This window comes from Micromesistius poutassou (genome assembly GCF_964030765.1).
Source record: "Micromesistius poutassou genome assembly, chromosome: 2".
Classification (NCBI taxonomy): domain Eukaryota; kingdom Metazoa; phylum Chordata; class Actinopteri; order Gadiformes; family Gadidae; genus Micromesistius; species Micromesistius poutassou.
The window spans coordinates 18,518,355-18,534,176 of record NC_140272.1 but is presented as its reverse complement, the minus strand read 5'-3'; the positions used below and the strand labels follow the sequence as shown (position 1 = coordinate 18,534,176).

At 46.3% G+C, this 15,822-nt stretch overlaps 2 protein-coding genes across 2 annotated transcripts; both read left to right on the top strand.

Annotated features, from left to right (window-relative positions):
• Window positions 1–6: 6 nt before the first annotated feature.
• sfmbt1 (Scm like with four mbt domains 1) lies at window positions 7–5,075 on the top strand. The gene is made up of 10 exons (XM_084464872.1): window positions 7–28; window positions 202–244; window positions 473–540; window positions 673–812; window positions 1,161–1,270; window positions 1,618–1,793; window positions 2,515–2,693; window positions 2,865–3,089; window positions 3,389–3,517; window positions 3,776–5,075. Exons 3-10 carry the CDS (start codon window positions 519–521, stop codon window positions 3,914–3,916), a joined length of 1,122 nt encoding a protein of 373 aa, XP_084320998.1. The 5' UTR covers window positions 7–28; window positions 202–244; window positions 473–518; the 3' UTR covers window positions 3,917–5,075.
• A 351-nt stretch (window positions 5,076–5,426) lies between these two features.
• On the top strand, window positions 5,427–15,673 carry LOC311338706 (store-operated calcium entry regulator STIMATE-like). The gene is made up of 8 exons (XM_084464025.1): window positions 5,427–6,380; window positions 8,053–8,101; window positions 8,227–8,322; window positions 8,893–9,014; window positions 9,311–9,423; window positions 9,883–9,960; window positions 10,140–10,283; window positions 13,617–15,673. Exons 1-8 carry the CDS (start codon window positions 6,161–6,163, stop codon window positions 13,728–13,730), a joined length of 936 nt encoding a protein of 311 aa, XP_084320151.1. The 5' UTR covers window positions 5,427–6,160; the 3' UTR covers window positions 13,731–15,673.
• The last annotated feature ends 149 nt before the right edge of the window (window positions 15,674–15,822 follow it).

Here is a 15,822-nt window from a genome sequence, read left to right as displayed (position 1 = left end):
CCTCTGGTCTACCCCATCAAGCCCCCAGGTGCACAGCCCCCCCCCCCCCGCCTGCCAGCGAGACACAGTTTACACTGACGCAGTCAAAGCTGTGTCACGTCCATACGTTAAGGAGGCCTACTGTGCTGTGACTTCAGTGGAGCTCATTAGGTGCAATGTAACGCTGTTCTCTCTCACTCTCTCACTCTCTCACTCTCACAGTGGAGAAACAGAGGAAAGTTGCAGTGGTGCAGCCAGAGAAACAGTGAGTCAAACCGGGACTTTATCTTCAGGTGTGTGTGTGTGTGTGTGTGTGTGTGTGTGTGTGTGTGTGTGTGTGTGTGTGTGTGTGTGTGTGTGTGTGTGTGTGTGTGTGTGTGTGTGTGTGTGTGTGCGTCTGGAGATATAGATAGAGATAGATATAGAGATATTACATTTTTTCAATGTTTTTTTGCTGGTCCCTGAGTCTTCCTGTCCTTGCATTGCATTACAGCAGATCTCAACCCAAGTCCTCCTCACCTGACTCTGAGAGGCAGCAAATGGGCAGCCAATCAGAACTAGGTGAGGGATGTCGGTCGATCAGAGGTAGATATATATTTTTTCCACACCCCCCCCCCCACCCCCTTATACACATACACACTCCACAATGCATCCCACTCGCTGACCTCGGTGTCCGGGTCCATGTGTGAGCAGGCCAGGGGAACGGGAAGTACTGCTGTCCGAAGATCTACTTCAACCACCGCTGCTTCTCCGGGCCCTACCTCAACAAGGGGCGCATCGCAGAGCTGCCTCAGTTCATCGGGCCCGGTAACTGTGTTTTGGTGCTGAAAGAGGTGAGGTGCATTCCATCACTTCTGTCTCGCGTTCAATCTATTCAATCTATATCTATATAATCAAATTACTTTTCCTTTTTTTCACGAGACATGCCTTGCTTGCCTTTCGGGTTGAACGTTACAGTATCTGCTGCCTCGACTACGATAGTACATTAACTTCCGACAATGTCAGTGCGCCGGCTGAGCCGACTTGTGTTTTCTGTTTGTACGCCGTTTGCTTCTCCAGACTTGACTTGACAGGGAATGTTCCGTGGGTTGAGACAATGAGCCGGTAGCGTGTAGGCATCGCGCTACATCGTAGGTGTTCGTCACGCTAACCGCTGGGATGTTGTTTGTTTGCGTGTGGAGGTGCTGACTCTGCTGATCAACTCGGCCTACAAGCCCAGCCGCGTGCTGCGGGAGCTGCAGCTGGACCAGGAGGGCCGCTGGCAAGGTCACGGAGAGACGCTGAAAGCCAAGTGAGTGCGGGGCGCGCTCGTCTGTCTAAACCGGGGGAGGGGGGGGGCCGCAATACTTACATGGCCACCTGAAAAATACACAGGAATAGTTCATTTTGGAGCAGATGGTGGATGAGACCTGAAGGACTATAGAGAAGTGTAGAGCTAAACTGGGAAAATGGAATAAGAGAAAAAGAGGTCATGATAATCTTGGCTCCAGCTTCCGAATGCATGTCTTCTGTTAGCCTAGGCCCTAGCCCGATGGAGGTGCTAATTCAAACTCAGTCTGGACGGATAAGGCAACACGCGAGAAGGATGGCGAGCCTTATCAATATTTGATCAGCCAAACCTTTTTATTTGATGGTCAGGTACAAAGGAAAGAGCTACCGGGCCACTGTGGAGATAGTGCGCACTTCTGACCGCGTTGCAGAGTTCTGCAGGAAAACCTGCATCAAGCTGGAGTGCTGCCCTAACCTGTTTGGACCACGGATGGTTCTGGACCGCTGCTCGGAGAACTGCTCTGTGCTCACCAAGACTAAATACAGTAGGTCCTCCTGCAGGGCTTTGGATTGGACCATAACCCTGTCACCCCTACATTCTTCAAAGCATCTCCCAGCATGTTCTTTTTTCTTTTTAATTGTATGCATGTCAGGAAGAAATATGGGTTTGAACTAAGACCCTTTTCAGCTGAGATCCTGACCACGTTCCTTGATAATGTAGTCCCAAAGTCCTATTAGCTGAATTTCGGGTGCAGGTGTTACAGCATCGCTATGGCGATATGTTCATACCTGTTCATTCTGACACTTAGCTTCTCTTATCCATGTTACCGACTGTAGCGCCCTCCGGCTCTTCCTCGGCTCGCACCTCTCTTCTCGCTGACTCCATTAAGGGATTAGCATGTGCAGCAGGCGAGCCCTGGATGCTCATCTGATGCAAATCAGGTTTCAGGGAGGGAGGAGAAGCCGAGCACTGAGTGCCCAAAAACATGAAAACTAGGGTTAAATATATTGAAATGTAATCTAAAAAAAGAAATGAAACGTGTGAATTGGGCTTTCCTTGTTGTTCGGATAATGCTTCTGATGTTTATTTAAAAAAAGAAAAGAGGAAAAGGTTTAGTTTACAAGAAGTTAAACTGCAAACTTTATGCAGTCTGATGTTTTGTAATTTCCCAGCTCCCAGCTCGGGGAATTAATGCAAATAGAAATCCATCTGCCGTGTGTTCTCAACCACGGCCGTTGTTTTCCTTCCTCGTCTCGCGTGTTCAGCGTATTATTACGGCAAGAAGAAGAGCAGGCGGGTGGGCCGGCCTCCCGGGGGTCACTCCAACCTCGAGGGAGGGGCGAAGAGGAGGGGAAGGAGGAGGAAGAGGAGGAACGGGCTGTTCGTGCACAAGAAGAGGCGTTCTTCAGCCTCGTTGGACAACACGCCCGCCGGGTCTCTGCAGGTAACGCACGCACGCACACACACACTGCGCACACATGCACGGACGCACGCACACACACTGCGCACACACACACACATGTGAGCCAAAACGCACACCGACGGGTGCTCGATAGAAGCCCTTACACAGTCGGTGAAGCCTGCTTTGTCCTGCCCCCCCCCCCGCCCCCTCCAGGGCAGCGGCGACGAGGAGGACCTGGACGAAGACGAGTCCCTGAGCGAGGACTCTGGCTCGGAGGTGCAGGACGAGCTTCAGGACGACTCCGAGTACTCGGTGGGGAAGTCCCTCCCCGCCACGCCCTCCCCCTCGCCGCCAGCCACGCCCCGGCCGACGCGGCGCCGGCGGAAGCCCTGCTCGCCGTCCTTCTCCGACGACGAGAACCGCCCACCGTCACCCAAGGTACCCGAACGCGCCCCGGCCACCGACGATGACGGTATTAATAGTCTGATGCGTCCCATCCTCAACCCGGCCTCCAGGCCTTCAAACGACAACAACCTTCCACGCTGTGCAAATGGGTCATCTGGTAGATTAGCACGGCCGCCTTACTCGCCTTACACACTGTGTGTGTGTGTGTGTGTGTGTGTGTGTGTGTGTGTGTGTGTGTGTGTGTGTGTGTGTGTGTGTGTGTGTGTGTGTGTGTGTGTGTGTGTGTGTGTGTGTGTGTGTGTGTGTCCCCCCACCCCCCCCCCCCTGTCCAGATCGCTAAGACGGAGCCGCCTCAGAAGCTGTGTTTGGACACCAGCCCCCTGGAGTGGAGCGTCACGGATGTGGTGCGGTTTATCAGGACCACAGACTGTGCCCCTCTCGCCCGCATCTTCTTGGATCAGGTACGTCACGCACGTTACCGGGACACGTTATTCCGGTGCCCACTGAGGTCAGCCGGAGGTAGAGCAGTAGGTCACCTGACAAACGTTATGTTGTGCAATGTGCGAGTGGGTCAGCGGCATTCAACGTAAAGCATTTGCAATGGTCGAAATGGCTGCGAAAGCGCTTGGTGGATACTCTTAATACTATAAACCATACGCTTGTTGTGGATAACGCACGCATTGGTTGTAATGGTTACCGATGTCTTCTCTACCTACCAGGAGATTGACGGACAGGCGCTGCTCCTGCTCAACCTGCCCACAGTCCAGGAGTGCATGGACCTGAAGCTGGGACCAGCCATTAAGCTGTGCCACCACATTGAGAGGGTGAAGCTAGCGTTCTATCAGCAGTTTGCCACCTAGCTGAGGGGAAGGGCCGGACATTGGCCCACTGTGTCTCTTGTGTTCGTCGTGGTGAATAAGATAATGCATCTACCACTGGGCGTCCTTTTTTGGAATCCCCTTCATAGTTCACGTTGTCTCTTCGTGTCCGACGTTGCCATGAGACATGAGATAGCGTTCCTGGCCAGAGGAGGTTGAGTGTTGACGTGACGACACCGATGGTCCATCTGTGATTTCTTCATCTGCTCCGCTGCTGGCTTGCTGGCTTTACCGTTAGCTCTTGACAACATATGCTTGCTCCCGTCGTCCTCAAGAAGGCAGCAAGGCGACTCTACCGGTCCACTGTAATAACTTTGATTCACAGTAATTTGAACTCGGTAGAGAGAATGCGAAATATGAGCTAAAGAATTCATAAGATTTTATAAAGGGTGTATTTGTTTTAGATGTTTTGTTTTTTTTATACATTCATGGTAACTTGTATTTGCCTTGTAAAAATAACTTCAATTTGTCAAACTTTCAAAAGAGCAGACATCTTTTAATCCGTTTTTTTTTTACGTACACTATATTACAAAAATGTATTAAATGTACAAAAATACTTAATTGATATGCTTGGATCACAAGTGAATCACAATCTAGTTTACTTGATTTCAGCAAATGTCCATATAGGTCGTGATTTTGCTTTCTGTTTATACATAAAAGACATGCCAGGTGTAGAAGAAAGCTGTTTAATGTTCTCCATTCAGTGTCTTGCTGTGGTCGATGTTTAAGCCGGGGGACAACGCCACAGTCTGGTGGCTTTCGGAATAACACTGTTTCTTCTAAAGAGCGGTAAACAATGCGACTGCTCTTATTTTGTAAGCACAAGCAAAACTGTATGTGATGACGGTATTCAACGTGTATATAGCAAAGCATGCGTTTGTAAATAGTGTACATAGTCTCAAGATTCTTCCAGTGCAACAGGGTGAGTAGATTTTCTATTTAGCAAAACAAAACGCATTGATTAATATCCCAAGGCATAGGCCTACACTTGCACAGTAAATCCTTAAACATTATTATTTGGAATAAAGTCGAACCTAGTGTTAGCTAGATTTAGAAATGGGACATATTTGTGGGATTAGGCCTGCTCATTTGACGTTATACTTGAGGTAATTCCTAAATAAAAGAATATTTTGGGCAGCACAAATAAATTGCAATTATTATGCCAACAATTAACTTTATACTTGTGAATGAGCAGTTTCTAAATGACCCGGACCTCCCAACTTCTTTTCAATATATAATGTAATGTGTGGTGTTTTGATTTGTGTCAAATAATTGTTGTTTCCAGTCGCCTATTCAGCAGATACAGTTGTACAGAAAACAGATGAAATTTCATGACTTTCCTTTTGGACATTTCCGATTGTTATTTAAGAAATTGCAGCAATAAAATTCTAAATGGTTTGAAAACGTTTCTTCGCTGGACGCTGACTACACTTCCCACCATGCATCTGACTCACGTCGGTCGCGTGACATGACGTATGTCAACAGGAGCAGCACCGCTGCTAGCAGCTGGATTGGTGATGAGCGACTGCAAAATAGTTTTTTTTTTCTTGAACAATGTGAACATGCTTTTTCGGACAACTGCAAAAGTGGTAATTGAAGCCAACTAGTGTGCTGTGAAAATACTCGGCGTTTAATTCAACTAGAAACTTGCTCGCATTGCATTTCCTTATAAGCAGGGTGTTAGCTTCGAGGCTACAGTGCAGCGTTAGCAGCAGTCCTGACTTGCTTCTTACCTCATCTGTATCGACCGGTTCCTGTAGGGTTGAGTTGTTTGGTGTTTCATGCAAATGTTTACACTATAACATATGCATGTAGTAAGTTAACACAGTGCCGGGACCACACTGTAAAGCCGGCTAACGGATGCATGTGACTGAGGTCCTGCTTGTATTCCACTGCATCATCTGGAAAATATTCCCATTACTTGGTTCATTTCATGCAGACGATCGGACATATGTTAAAAGCCCATCGTGGCTATGAACCAACGAAGTATGTTTGGCCTTCTGATTCTTGAGTGGTAGCTACTTCACGTCTTGATAAAGAATAGATTATGGAAATATGGATGCTTGAGTGTCCAAAAGAATGAGACGGCACGTAACGAGATATTATGTTTTACTGAGTGTGCCTCACGTAGTGATTACGAACTAACCTACGAGGGTCGGGACGGGCTAGTTCTTCAAATTCACTTCATTCCATGTTCTTTAGTTAGTCCTATGCCAAGTTGACCCAATGGCTGCAAGTGCGGTTAATTCGCTCTCCAAGGCTGGAGACCTGGCTTTACCTGGGCCAGGTGTACCGGGCCTCTCCGCAATGTCCACCAACACATCGGCGCCATCCAGTCCCACGCCAGATGCAGACAACCGAGGGTGTGAAAACGGTGCGCTAATGGACTCTTTGGGGATTTTCCTGCAAGGGCTTCTAGCCGTCCTGGCCTTCAGCATATTGATGTGTAAGTATGGCAACGTGAACCCTACCTAAAGAGAACGAAGCGATATTTAAACTGCAGCGGGGACGTTGCTTTTCATTCCAGTGATTTCCCATAGTGTGTGGATGTGACCTCACACTGTGTGATTAAGCTATTTAATCCTTAAACTATGTTTTCAAACAAAATATTTAAATGATCAATATATGACATAGCACCCAGTTAACCAGTTAACCCAGTTCTAATAGCTCCACGGTGCATTTTTGTGCTGCTGTCTTGCAGAGGTGAGGAATGTTTGACACTTGGAGCTAGGTAGCCTGAGGCAGTTCTCCCCCATGAATAATGGGCCCAGTGCTAAGCCATGCATGCATTCAACTCATGGCCCATGCCTGATATATAACTGGCAACCGCCCACATGGAGTGTCAAGTTAACTGAAACAGGGCGCAGCATTTATTGAAGGCCCATGCCTTTCATACTTCAGCGTTGTCATGGTTGAGCATTGTAGCATTCAGCTATCTAAGAGTTTTGCATATACATCTGCGGGCATTGTTTTGTACTGACACAGCCGCACTGTTTGAAAGGGCGGAAGTACCTGTGTCTGTTGAGACCTGGGCTTCCTGACAGACCTCATCCTGAAGAAGGCACAACAGCGACTTTCCTATGTGCTTACGGAGATGGGGCATGAGCACAATAACGCTCGGAAATTCTAGCGCAGCCTCATTGAAAGTGTATCGACTGGAGGCATCTCAGTCTGGTACGGTATCCAGAGGGTTGTAAAAACAGCACAGAGAGCAACATCGTCGAAGGGAAGCCACCGGCCACCAGCGACCTCTACATATGCTGCTGAAGCTCGCGCTTACAAAGGACACAAACCAGCCCATTCGTCATGTATTCTTCTGCCACCTGCCAAGAGACTCCAGATGGCCGAGCGCCATTACTGGACCTAACGGGTTCCCCAACAGCTTCCAACCCCAGGCCGTGTGCATGCTCAAGAACCATCCAACCAGCCCACCCTGCCTCCCCCCCCCCATACCCCACTTAATGCCCACTTAATAAGGAACTTGCATTCTTAAAGACAACGGACCTTGCACACTGACGATGACTATATACGATTTTTTCATTTTTTATTTACTTTGCTGTATATTCATTGTTTTTAATTTGGTTCTATTTTTTTTTTTTTCTTCCATCGCGTTTTATTTTTAGGCTTCAGATATATGTTGCTAAAACTACTGTTGTTGTCAACTAGCAGCTGATATGAAACTGTGAGAGGAGCAGGACTAAGAATTCAATGGTACTTGAACTTACATATGCCGAATAAAGACTAAATCTATCCAACTTATACCTTATAACTAAATGTAAAAACAGTCAGTTTGTCCAATTCAACATGTTTAAATGCAATTGGTTGCATTTCTATGTTTTTCATTCCTTGTAATTATAATAATGCTATGTGATACCGTAAGTCTAATCAGGGAACCAGCGTGTCCGATATCCGTTCGGCAGCAGTGAAAAGGGCAAGCCTGCAAAATCACACAGCGTGCTTGTATAGAATAAATGAGCTGTTACAAAACGCCATTTTTAAATGCAGGCTGGGGCCAATGGGTGAGTCTAAAAGCGGGCTGGTGATTCTGTTTGATCAGCGCACCGTGGCCTCCCGTGTAATGCGCCATGCGTAACAAGACATGCTGTGTCCCTCCACAGTGAAACGCTTCAGGGAGCCCAAGCATGAACGAAGGCCCTGGAGGATCTGGTGAGCGAGTCTCTTCTTCTACCTCTCCTAACCGCTCTAGAAAGAGCATTGAGATGACTGACGACTGCAGGTTACAACAGAGTCCCTGTAATGATTTTTTTTTTTTTTTTTTCCTCTCCCGACAGGTTCCTGGACACCTCTAAGCAGGCCATCGGGATGCTGTTCATCCATTTCGCCAACGTGTACCTGTCGGACCTCACCGAGGAGGACCCCTGCTCTCTGTGAGTTGCCTCGCAATGACTGCCTTTGTACTTCAAGGCTTGTAGGTGATGTGGGGGGGATGTGAATAACTCAAAATTTTCATGGTTGAATAATCAGTGGTATGTGTTATGAACGAATAATTGAACGAATAATCGATTATTCGATGTGTGCCGACATTCACAAAGGCAGCCATGGACCGGCAAGAAATCACTTAATATCTTAAACGCAAAAAAAAACAAACTTTAACAGTGATCAGTGTTTGTGTTGTATGCATATATATTAATATTTATGCTTGTGTATTGTGTATATTGTTTTTCTGTACATGATTAATAATAATAAAAAAAACTAATAGTGCTACAGAACCAACATTAGTTCCGTCCGTTAATTCTTGTTTATTTGAATGGGGAAAAAAATGTTAACGGTCCAAATGTTAAAAATCGGCTTTGACCCTCGGGAACGAATAATCGAATAATCAAAGATTCTGACCCATCCCTAGTAGGTGATGGTCGTCACGGCTCGGCCCAGGGTTCAATGGCAAAAGTGCGGTAGTGTGAGCTGACCGCCTCTCTTTCTCCCCCACCCTCTTGTAGTTATCTCATCAACTTCCTTCTGGATGCGTCGTTGGGGATGCTGCTGATCTACGCCGGGGTGAGGGCTGTCAGTGCTGTCGTGGAGTGGAGGCAGTGGGACTCCCTGCGCTTTGGGGAATACGGTGAGGGCCCACCTCACCTGCTCTACCTGTAATGTCCAGTGGAGGGCGTCGGTGGCACCGTTTGCAAACGCTGAAATCTCCCTGCAGCACACACAAGTTTTACTGCCGGTACAACATACCGGCAGATACATAGCATTACTATTTTTAGACTGCTTTTTGTAACCCTTTTTGGACCTGTGTGTGTGTGTGTGTGTGTGTGTGTGTGTGTGTGTGTGTGTGTGTGTGTGTGTGTGTGTGTGTGTGTGTGTGTGTGTGTGTGTGTGTGTGTGTGTGTGTGTGTGTGTGTGTGTGTGTAGGAGAGCCGGTGCAGTGTTCTGCGTGGGTGGGTCAGTGCGCGCTATACATCCTCATCATGATGTTTGAGAAGGTCCTCATCATGCTGGTCCTACTCATCCCCCAGTGGAAGAAGGTGGGGAGCGGTCATTTCAAGATAAAAGCTCAAACCTGACGCTGCCACGTCGACACGTATTACTTAAAAGATCCTTATCTTACCAGCTGGTGTGAGGTTGATTGTCCATTACGAGCCGCTAAAGTATCGTACAGGGGCATCACACGTCGGCGTGTCCGCTCAGATGAATGACGGACAGATCAGCCTATCCGTCAGGAGCTGGTACAGACCACTGAGTAGGTGGCTGCTAGATCCATCATCTCGGTGGACAGTCCCCATGTGTGTTGTCATGGCTCATTGTGGCTAATAAACATCACACCTGGTGTGATAATGTAGGGTATTGGACTGTATAACAGATAATTTGTGTGTGTGTGTGTGTGTGTGTGTGTGTGTGTGTGTGTGTGTGTGTGTGTGTGTGTGTGTGTGTGTGTGTGTGTGTGTGTGTGTGTGTGTGTGTGTGTGTGTGTGTGTGTGTGTCAGTTGTCCCTCCTCAACCCAATAGATAATCCTGACCTGGAGTTGGCCATCGTCATGCTCATTGTTCCGTTCTTCATCAACGTAAGTGCGCTGTCATTGAGTTGAGTTACTGAACGTCTGTTGCAGCTCGAGATTTTGCAGTGTTTGGATCGACCACGATTATTATCAGCCGTGGGGCCCTCCTTTTAATACTTTGTTAATGTGATGCGTTCACTTATTAACTCGATGGGGCGCGTTGATATTGTGCCCCCCCCCCTCAGGCCCTCATGTTCTGGGTGGTGGATAACTTCCTCATGAAGAAGCACAGGACAAAAGCCAAGCTAGAGGAGCGAGACGAGGACCTCCGGGGGAGCAGCAAGGTGCGGTACCGGCGGGCCCTGTCCCACGACGACTCGGAGTCGGAGGTAGGACACCTACCTTCAGCACATCTCGGATTGTACGACACGTACCAAACCGAGAAAAAAACTAAACAAATACGCTCCCTATCTCCATTTTAGCGGAGGTCCCCCCCCCCCCTGGGACTGCTTCTGCTAGCTGTTGACTCTGTGGCCATGGCAGCTGGACTGTGTTCTATTCCTGTCCTCTGCTGCTTCCACCTGCTGGGCGGGGGGGGGGGGGGGGGGGGATACACTTAGGTTATGTTCAAACTGGCTCCCTTGTTCCCTAATTCCCTATTCCCTTTTATATCGAAAACACTCAATAGTCCACTATGGTCTAAACAGGGCGTTCAGGCACCGTTTATGTCAGCTCATTTGCATAAACAACCTGCTATGTGCTGACCATCTCAAGTGGATGAATACGATGGCGATGATTTCCGCTATGCATCATGGGCGTGGCGATAAAAGGCGTCAGTTGTGCTCTTATTTGCTGGTGCATTGTGGGTCATTATAGAGTGAACTAATCAGGGAAACAAACTCGCCCTAAGTAGTGCACTATATAGGGTGTAAGTGGGCCGACTCGAACAAAGCCCAAGGCTGTGCTTTATTTACAAGTCACACCAACAGACCGAGTAATGTCCTGTACGTTGTTAACCACCCTGGACTGTGCAAGCTGCCGGTCACTTTATAGGCTGGTAAAGTTTCTGAGCTTTGCTGCACCGAACACACACCACCGTTGACTTTGCTTTAAAACTTTTGTGTGGGAGCAAAGTCAATATTTAACTGTACTTCGGATATCCAGCTGTTATTTCATGGAAGAGGTGGAAGAGATTTTAGAAAGATGTTTCTTTGTCGTTATGTTGCCGCCTCACACACACCTTATTGATGGGTATATTTAGACTGATTTACAGTCAGGTCCATAACTATTGGGACATCGACACAATTCTAATCTTTTTGGCTCTATACACCACCACAATGGATTTGAAATGAAATGAACAAGATGTGCTTTAACTGCAGACTTTCAGCTTTGATTTGAGGGTATTTACATCCAAATCAGGTGAACGGTGTAGGAATTACAACAGTTTGTATATGTGCCTCCCACTTTTTAAGGGACCAAAAGTAATGGGACAATTGGTTACCCAGATGTTCCATGGCCAGGTGTGTGTTATTCCCTCATTATCCCATTAACAAGGAGCAGAGAAAAGGTCTAGTTAATTTAAAGAGTTAATTTCAGGTGTGCTATTTGCATTTGGAATCTGTTGCTGTTAACTCTCAATATGAGATCCAAAGAGCTGTCACTATCAGTGAAGCAAGCCATCATTAAGCTGAAAAATCAAAACAAACCCATCAGAGAAATAGCAAAAACATTAGGTGTGGCTAAATCAACTGTTTGGAACATTCTTAAAAAGAAAGAACGCACCGGTGAGCTCAGCAACACCAAAAGACCCGGAAGACCACGGAAAACAACTGTGGTGGATGACCGAATAATTCTTTCCCTGGTGAAGAAAACACCCTTCACAACAGTTGGCCAGATCAAGAACACTCTCCAGGAGGTCGGTGTATATGTGTCAAAGTCAACAATCAAGAGAAGACTTCACCAGAGTGACTACAGAGGGTTCACCACAAGATGTAAACCATTGGTGAGCCTCAAAAACAGGAAGGCCAGATTAGAGTTTGCCAAACAACATCTAAAAAAGCCTTCACAGTTCTGGAACAAGATCCTATGGACAGATGAGACAAAGATCAACTTGTACCAGAATGATGGGAAGAGAAGAGTATGGAGAAGGAAAGGAACTGCTCATGATCCAAAGCATACCACCTCATCAGTGAAGCATGGTGGTGGTAGTGTCATGGCGTGGGCATGTATGGCTGCCAATGGAACAGGTTCCCTTGTATTTATTGATGATGTGACTGCTGACAAAAGCAGCAGGATGAATTCTGAAGTGTTTCGGGCAATATTATCTGCTCATATTCAGCCAAATGCTTCAGAACTCATTGGACGGCACTTCACAGTGCAGATGGACAATGACCCGAAGCATACTGCGAAAGCAACCAAAGAGTTTTTTAAGGCAAAGAAGTGGAATGTTATGCAATGGCCAAGTCAATCACCTGACCTGAATCCGATTGAGCATGCATTTCACTTGCTGAAGACAAAACTGAAGGGAAAATGCCCCAAGAACAAGCAGGAACTGAAGACAGTTGCAGTAGAGGCCTGGCAGAGCATCACTAGGGATGAAACCCAGTGTCTGGTGATGTCTATGCGTTCCAGACTTCAGGCTGTAATTGACTGCAAAGGATTTGCAACCAAGTATTAAAAAGTGAAAGTTTTATTTATGATTGTTAATTTGTCCCATTACTTTTGGTCCCTTAAAAAGTGGGAGGCACATATACAAACTGTTGTAATTCCTACACCGTTCACCTGATTTGGATGTAAATACCCTCAAATCAAAGCTGAAAGTCTGCAGTTAAAGCACATCTTGTTCATTTCATTTCAAATCCATTGTGGTGGTGTATAGAGCCAAAAAGATTAGAATTGTGTCGATGTCCCAATAGTTATGGACCTGACTGTATGTGTTCTTGTAGCAGGTTGTGTATTGTTTACTAGCGCTTCACCCTATCTTCAATGTACTCGCTTCATATCTCTTGCATTGTCCTATTCATTTTACTAAATACAATCGTTCCCTAGGATATGATTCTTGAATTCCCATTTTTTTCAACATTACTATGTTTGTGTAGTAATGCAGGAGCACTTCAGAAATCAAAGGCCAATGTTCAGAGGGGGTTCTTCTGGCTAAAGCCCTGCAGTTCGATCGGAAATACACAACATTTGTTATTTTACAAATCAAAAATCGACTGTAGCTGGAAAAGCTGAACATGCCCCCTAAGCAAGGTACAAAGGGATGTTGGTAACTATCTGTTAGATTTGTTGAACTCTGTTGAGTTCATTAGTCGAAGACAAATACAGATAAAGTCTTTTATCTTTGAGAAGATGCTCGTTGTCGAAAACACACAGACAGTAGCCAGTGGATTTCAGGTAAGTTTGTTTTAAAGGCCGGGAGGAAATTGCCAAGAAATATTGTGTAGTCAATTCCAATGCAGTCTGGCTGATGGCTGGTGGGTCGGTGACGTGTGGTATGTACAGAAATATATAAGGCGGGGGAAATATTCCAATTTATCCAAATTTTTTTTGTTAGTTTTTTTGCTTCAAAATGTGTATCAATTATTCATTGAATAATCATTTCAATGAGACACTGGGAGATAAAATGAAAAGAAAAATGTAAATGTAAATATTAGGTGGTGACTGATAACCCTCAGCGCTGACGACCCCTTAACGTCTTTGTTTTTCACCGTCTCCGTCAGATCCTCTTCTCGGCCGACGACGAGATGGACGAATCGGACGAGGACGACGTGCGGCGTCTCAGCGGCCTGAAGACGGTGAAGAAGAAGAAGCACCGCATGGGAATCCCTGTTTGACTCCCCAGCCCGAGTCTCTCCCAGACTGGCCTGGTACGAGCTCACCACACGCCTCACACCACCACCACCACCACCACCACCACCACCACCACGAGGCCTGCTTGTAGCGCCCCGGTCGGGGGGCCGAGCCTTTGGGTTTGGGGGGGAGGGGAGCGGGTCCCGGCCCCTCCCCAAGGTAGCGTACTTTGCAGGGCCTGTGAGCAAACGGAGCCGGTGGAATACCGCTTATTCTGGACCACTACAGCACTCCTGCACAAACGGTCTTAACTCGGATGCAAGACTTAAACATTTGCGCTGTCGGTACAATGGGATGCGTGGTGTGTTTTTATTTTGTCTGCCCCTCGTTGGCTGTGTATTATCGGTTTACTGTTGGGTTTGTTCCTGAACGCCAACTTGTAATATCATTGTTATGTTTTAACACTGATGTATGTTAACACTGGCGTATTGTCAAGACATAGGAAAGGGAATGGGGGTTGGTCATGTTTTATGTCTGTGTGTATGTGTGTCCGTTATTCATTATGTGACATTCAATATTTTTAAATGGTTGCCCTAGTGATTGTATAAATTAATTATTGTATTAACTATGTTAACAGTTTCCTGTAAATGGCACACCACCACAGCTGGTGTTGTGCGTGTGTTTATTCGTGTGTGTGCATGTGTTTGTGTGCGCATGCGAGTGTGTGAAAGTGGACCAACAGGGGAAACCATATTGTACGTATTTAAGCATAACCTCAGAATGTTAGGTCTGTCGTATATACATGGCCCTAACCTTTTCAAACAATACTTAATCTACAGTATACGGTGTGTATGTATTGTGTTGATGTATGCAACACCTATCTCTACTCTTTGTATAGCTAGGCCATTAATGCAGAATAACACATGAAATCTTTAAATGTTCCCCATTTATCGCCGTCTTTTATTTTGTTGTTCATGCAAGATGGCTGAACCATTATGTGTCATCCTAAAGGTACATTGTTTCATTCCTCTCTCTGGCTATTCACAGGTTTACCAGACTGTAAAGTGGTTGGGGTTGTTTTTGGTATAACTGCTATTCGGGCCCAGAAGGCGACCTTGCCTCTTCCATCAAGTGTTCTTTATCGTTGTTGTGCGGATGATATGGGACCCCGCTGCACACCTTCCCATTCGTTGTCTTATGTTCAATGTTTTAGTTTTTTTTTTCATGTTTCCTTGTTTGTTTTCACCCCCGTTTGCTCTTTGATCCGACCACGTGCCTCTGAGCTCACTGTCGTGTGCGTGTGTCGGGCCAGGCGACGGACCAGAGGCCCTGCTATAGGCAGCAAGTCCACAGGTGCTCATGTTCACAATGTTACAGAAGCACACACTTAAAAAACGGTTGGGTGAGTAGGGACCAGCCGTTTGAACAAAAGGTCTGTGTGTGTGTGTGGGCGAGCGTATCTGTTTGTGTGTAGGCACGTGTATGCATGTTTGTCTGTAGGCGTGTGTATGCGTGCGTGTGTGTGTGTAGGCGTGTGTATGCGTGCGTGTGTGTGTGTAGGCGTGTGTATGCGTGTTTGTCTGTAGGCGTGTGTATGCGTGTGTGTGTGTAGGCGTGTGTATGCGTGTTTGTCTGTAGGCGTGTGTGTTTGCCTGCTTTGTATACAAGTGTTATGAAAGTGTTACGAGCTAGTGGCTGGTCCTTCCAAAAAGAAAAAAAGGGTGACAAATGGCAACTGTGATGACTAATGATGTAATTATGTCATTATGATGCTGTTGGCCGTTTGAGTGAATGCACTTTTAATGGTAAAACATCGACATGGTCCACCATTACCATGAGCTCAAGTAGGTCAAAGGGGGCTTTTTGTATTTTGAGAAATACAAATGCTAGACTGTAAAATGTACTGACAAATAAGACTCAGATCATCATTATATATGCTTTTCCAATAAATAATCAGAAACTTGAGCTACAGTAATCTTATCTTTTTTTTTGTGAATCGAAAGCAGCAACGTTATTTATGTATGACCTGGATGACCTTAAATAGATGCCTTCTGCCGTACTGATAATGGAGCATGCGTGCATTGAACCTGGTTTAGGTTTAATTAATGAATTACATTAATAAAATTTAGCTATTGG

Coding starts and splice junctions, on each gene's coding strand:
- LOC311338706 (XM_084464025.1), top strand. CDS start 6,161: ATGGCTGCAAGTGCGGTTAATTCGCTCTCCAAGGCTGGAGACCTGGCT. Junction 8,102..8,226: donor CGAAGGCCCTGGAGGATCTG/GTGAGCGAGTCT, acceptor CTCTCCCGACAG/GTTCCTGGACACCTCTAAGC. Junction 9,015..9,310: donor CCTGCGCTTTGGGGAATACG/GTGAGGGCCCAC, acceptor GTGTGTGTGTAG/GAGAGCCGGTGCAGTGTTCT.
- sfmbt1 (XM_084464872.1), top strand. CDS start 519: ATGGGCAGCCAATCAGAACTAG. Junction 541..672: donor GGGCAGCCAATCAGAACTAG/GTGAGGGATGTC, acceptor ATGTGTGAGCAG/GCCAGGGGAACGGGAAGTAC. Junction 3,090..3,388: donor ACCGCCCACCGTCACCCAAG/GTACCCGAACGC, acceptor CCCCCTGTCCAG/ATCGCTAAGACGGAGCCGCC.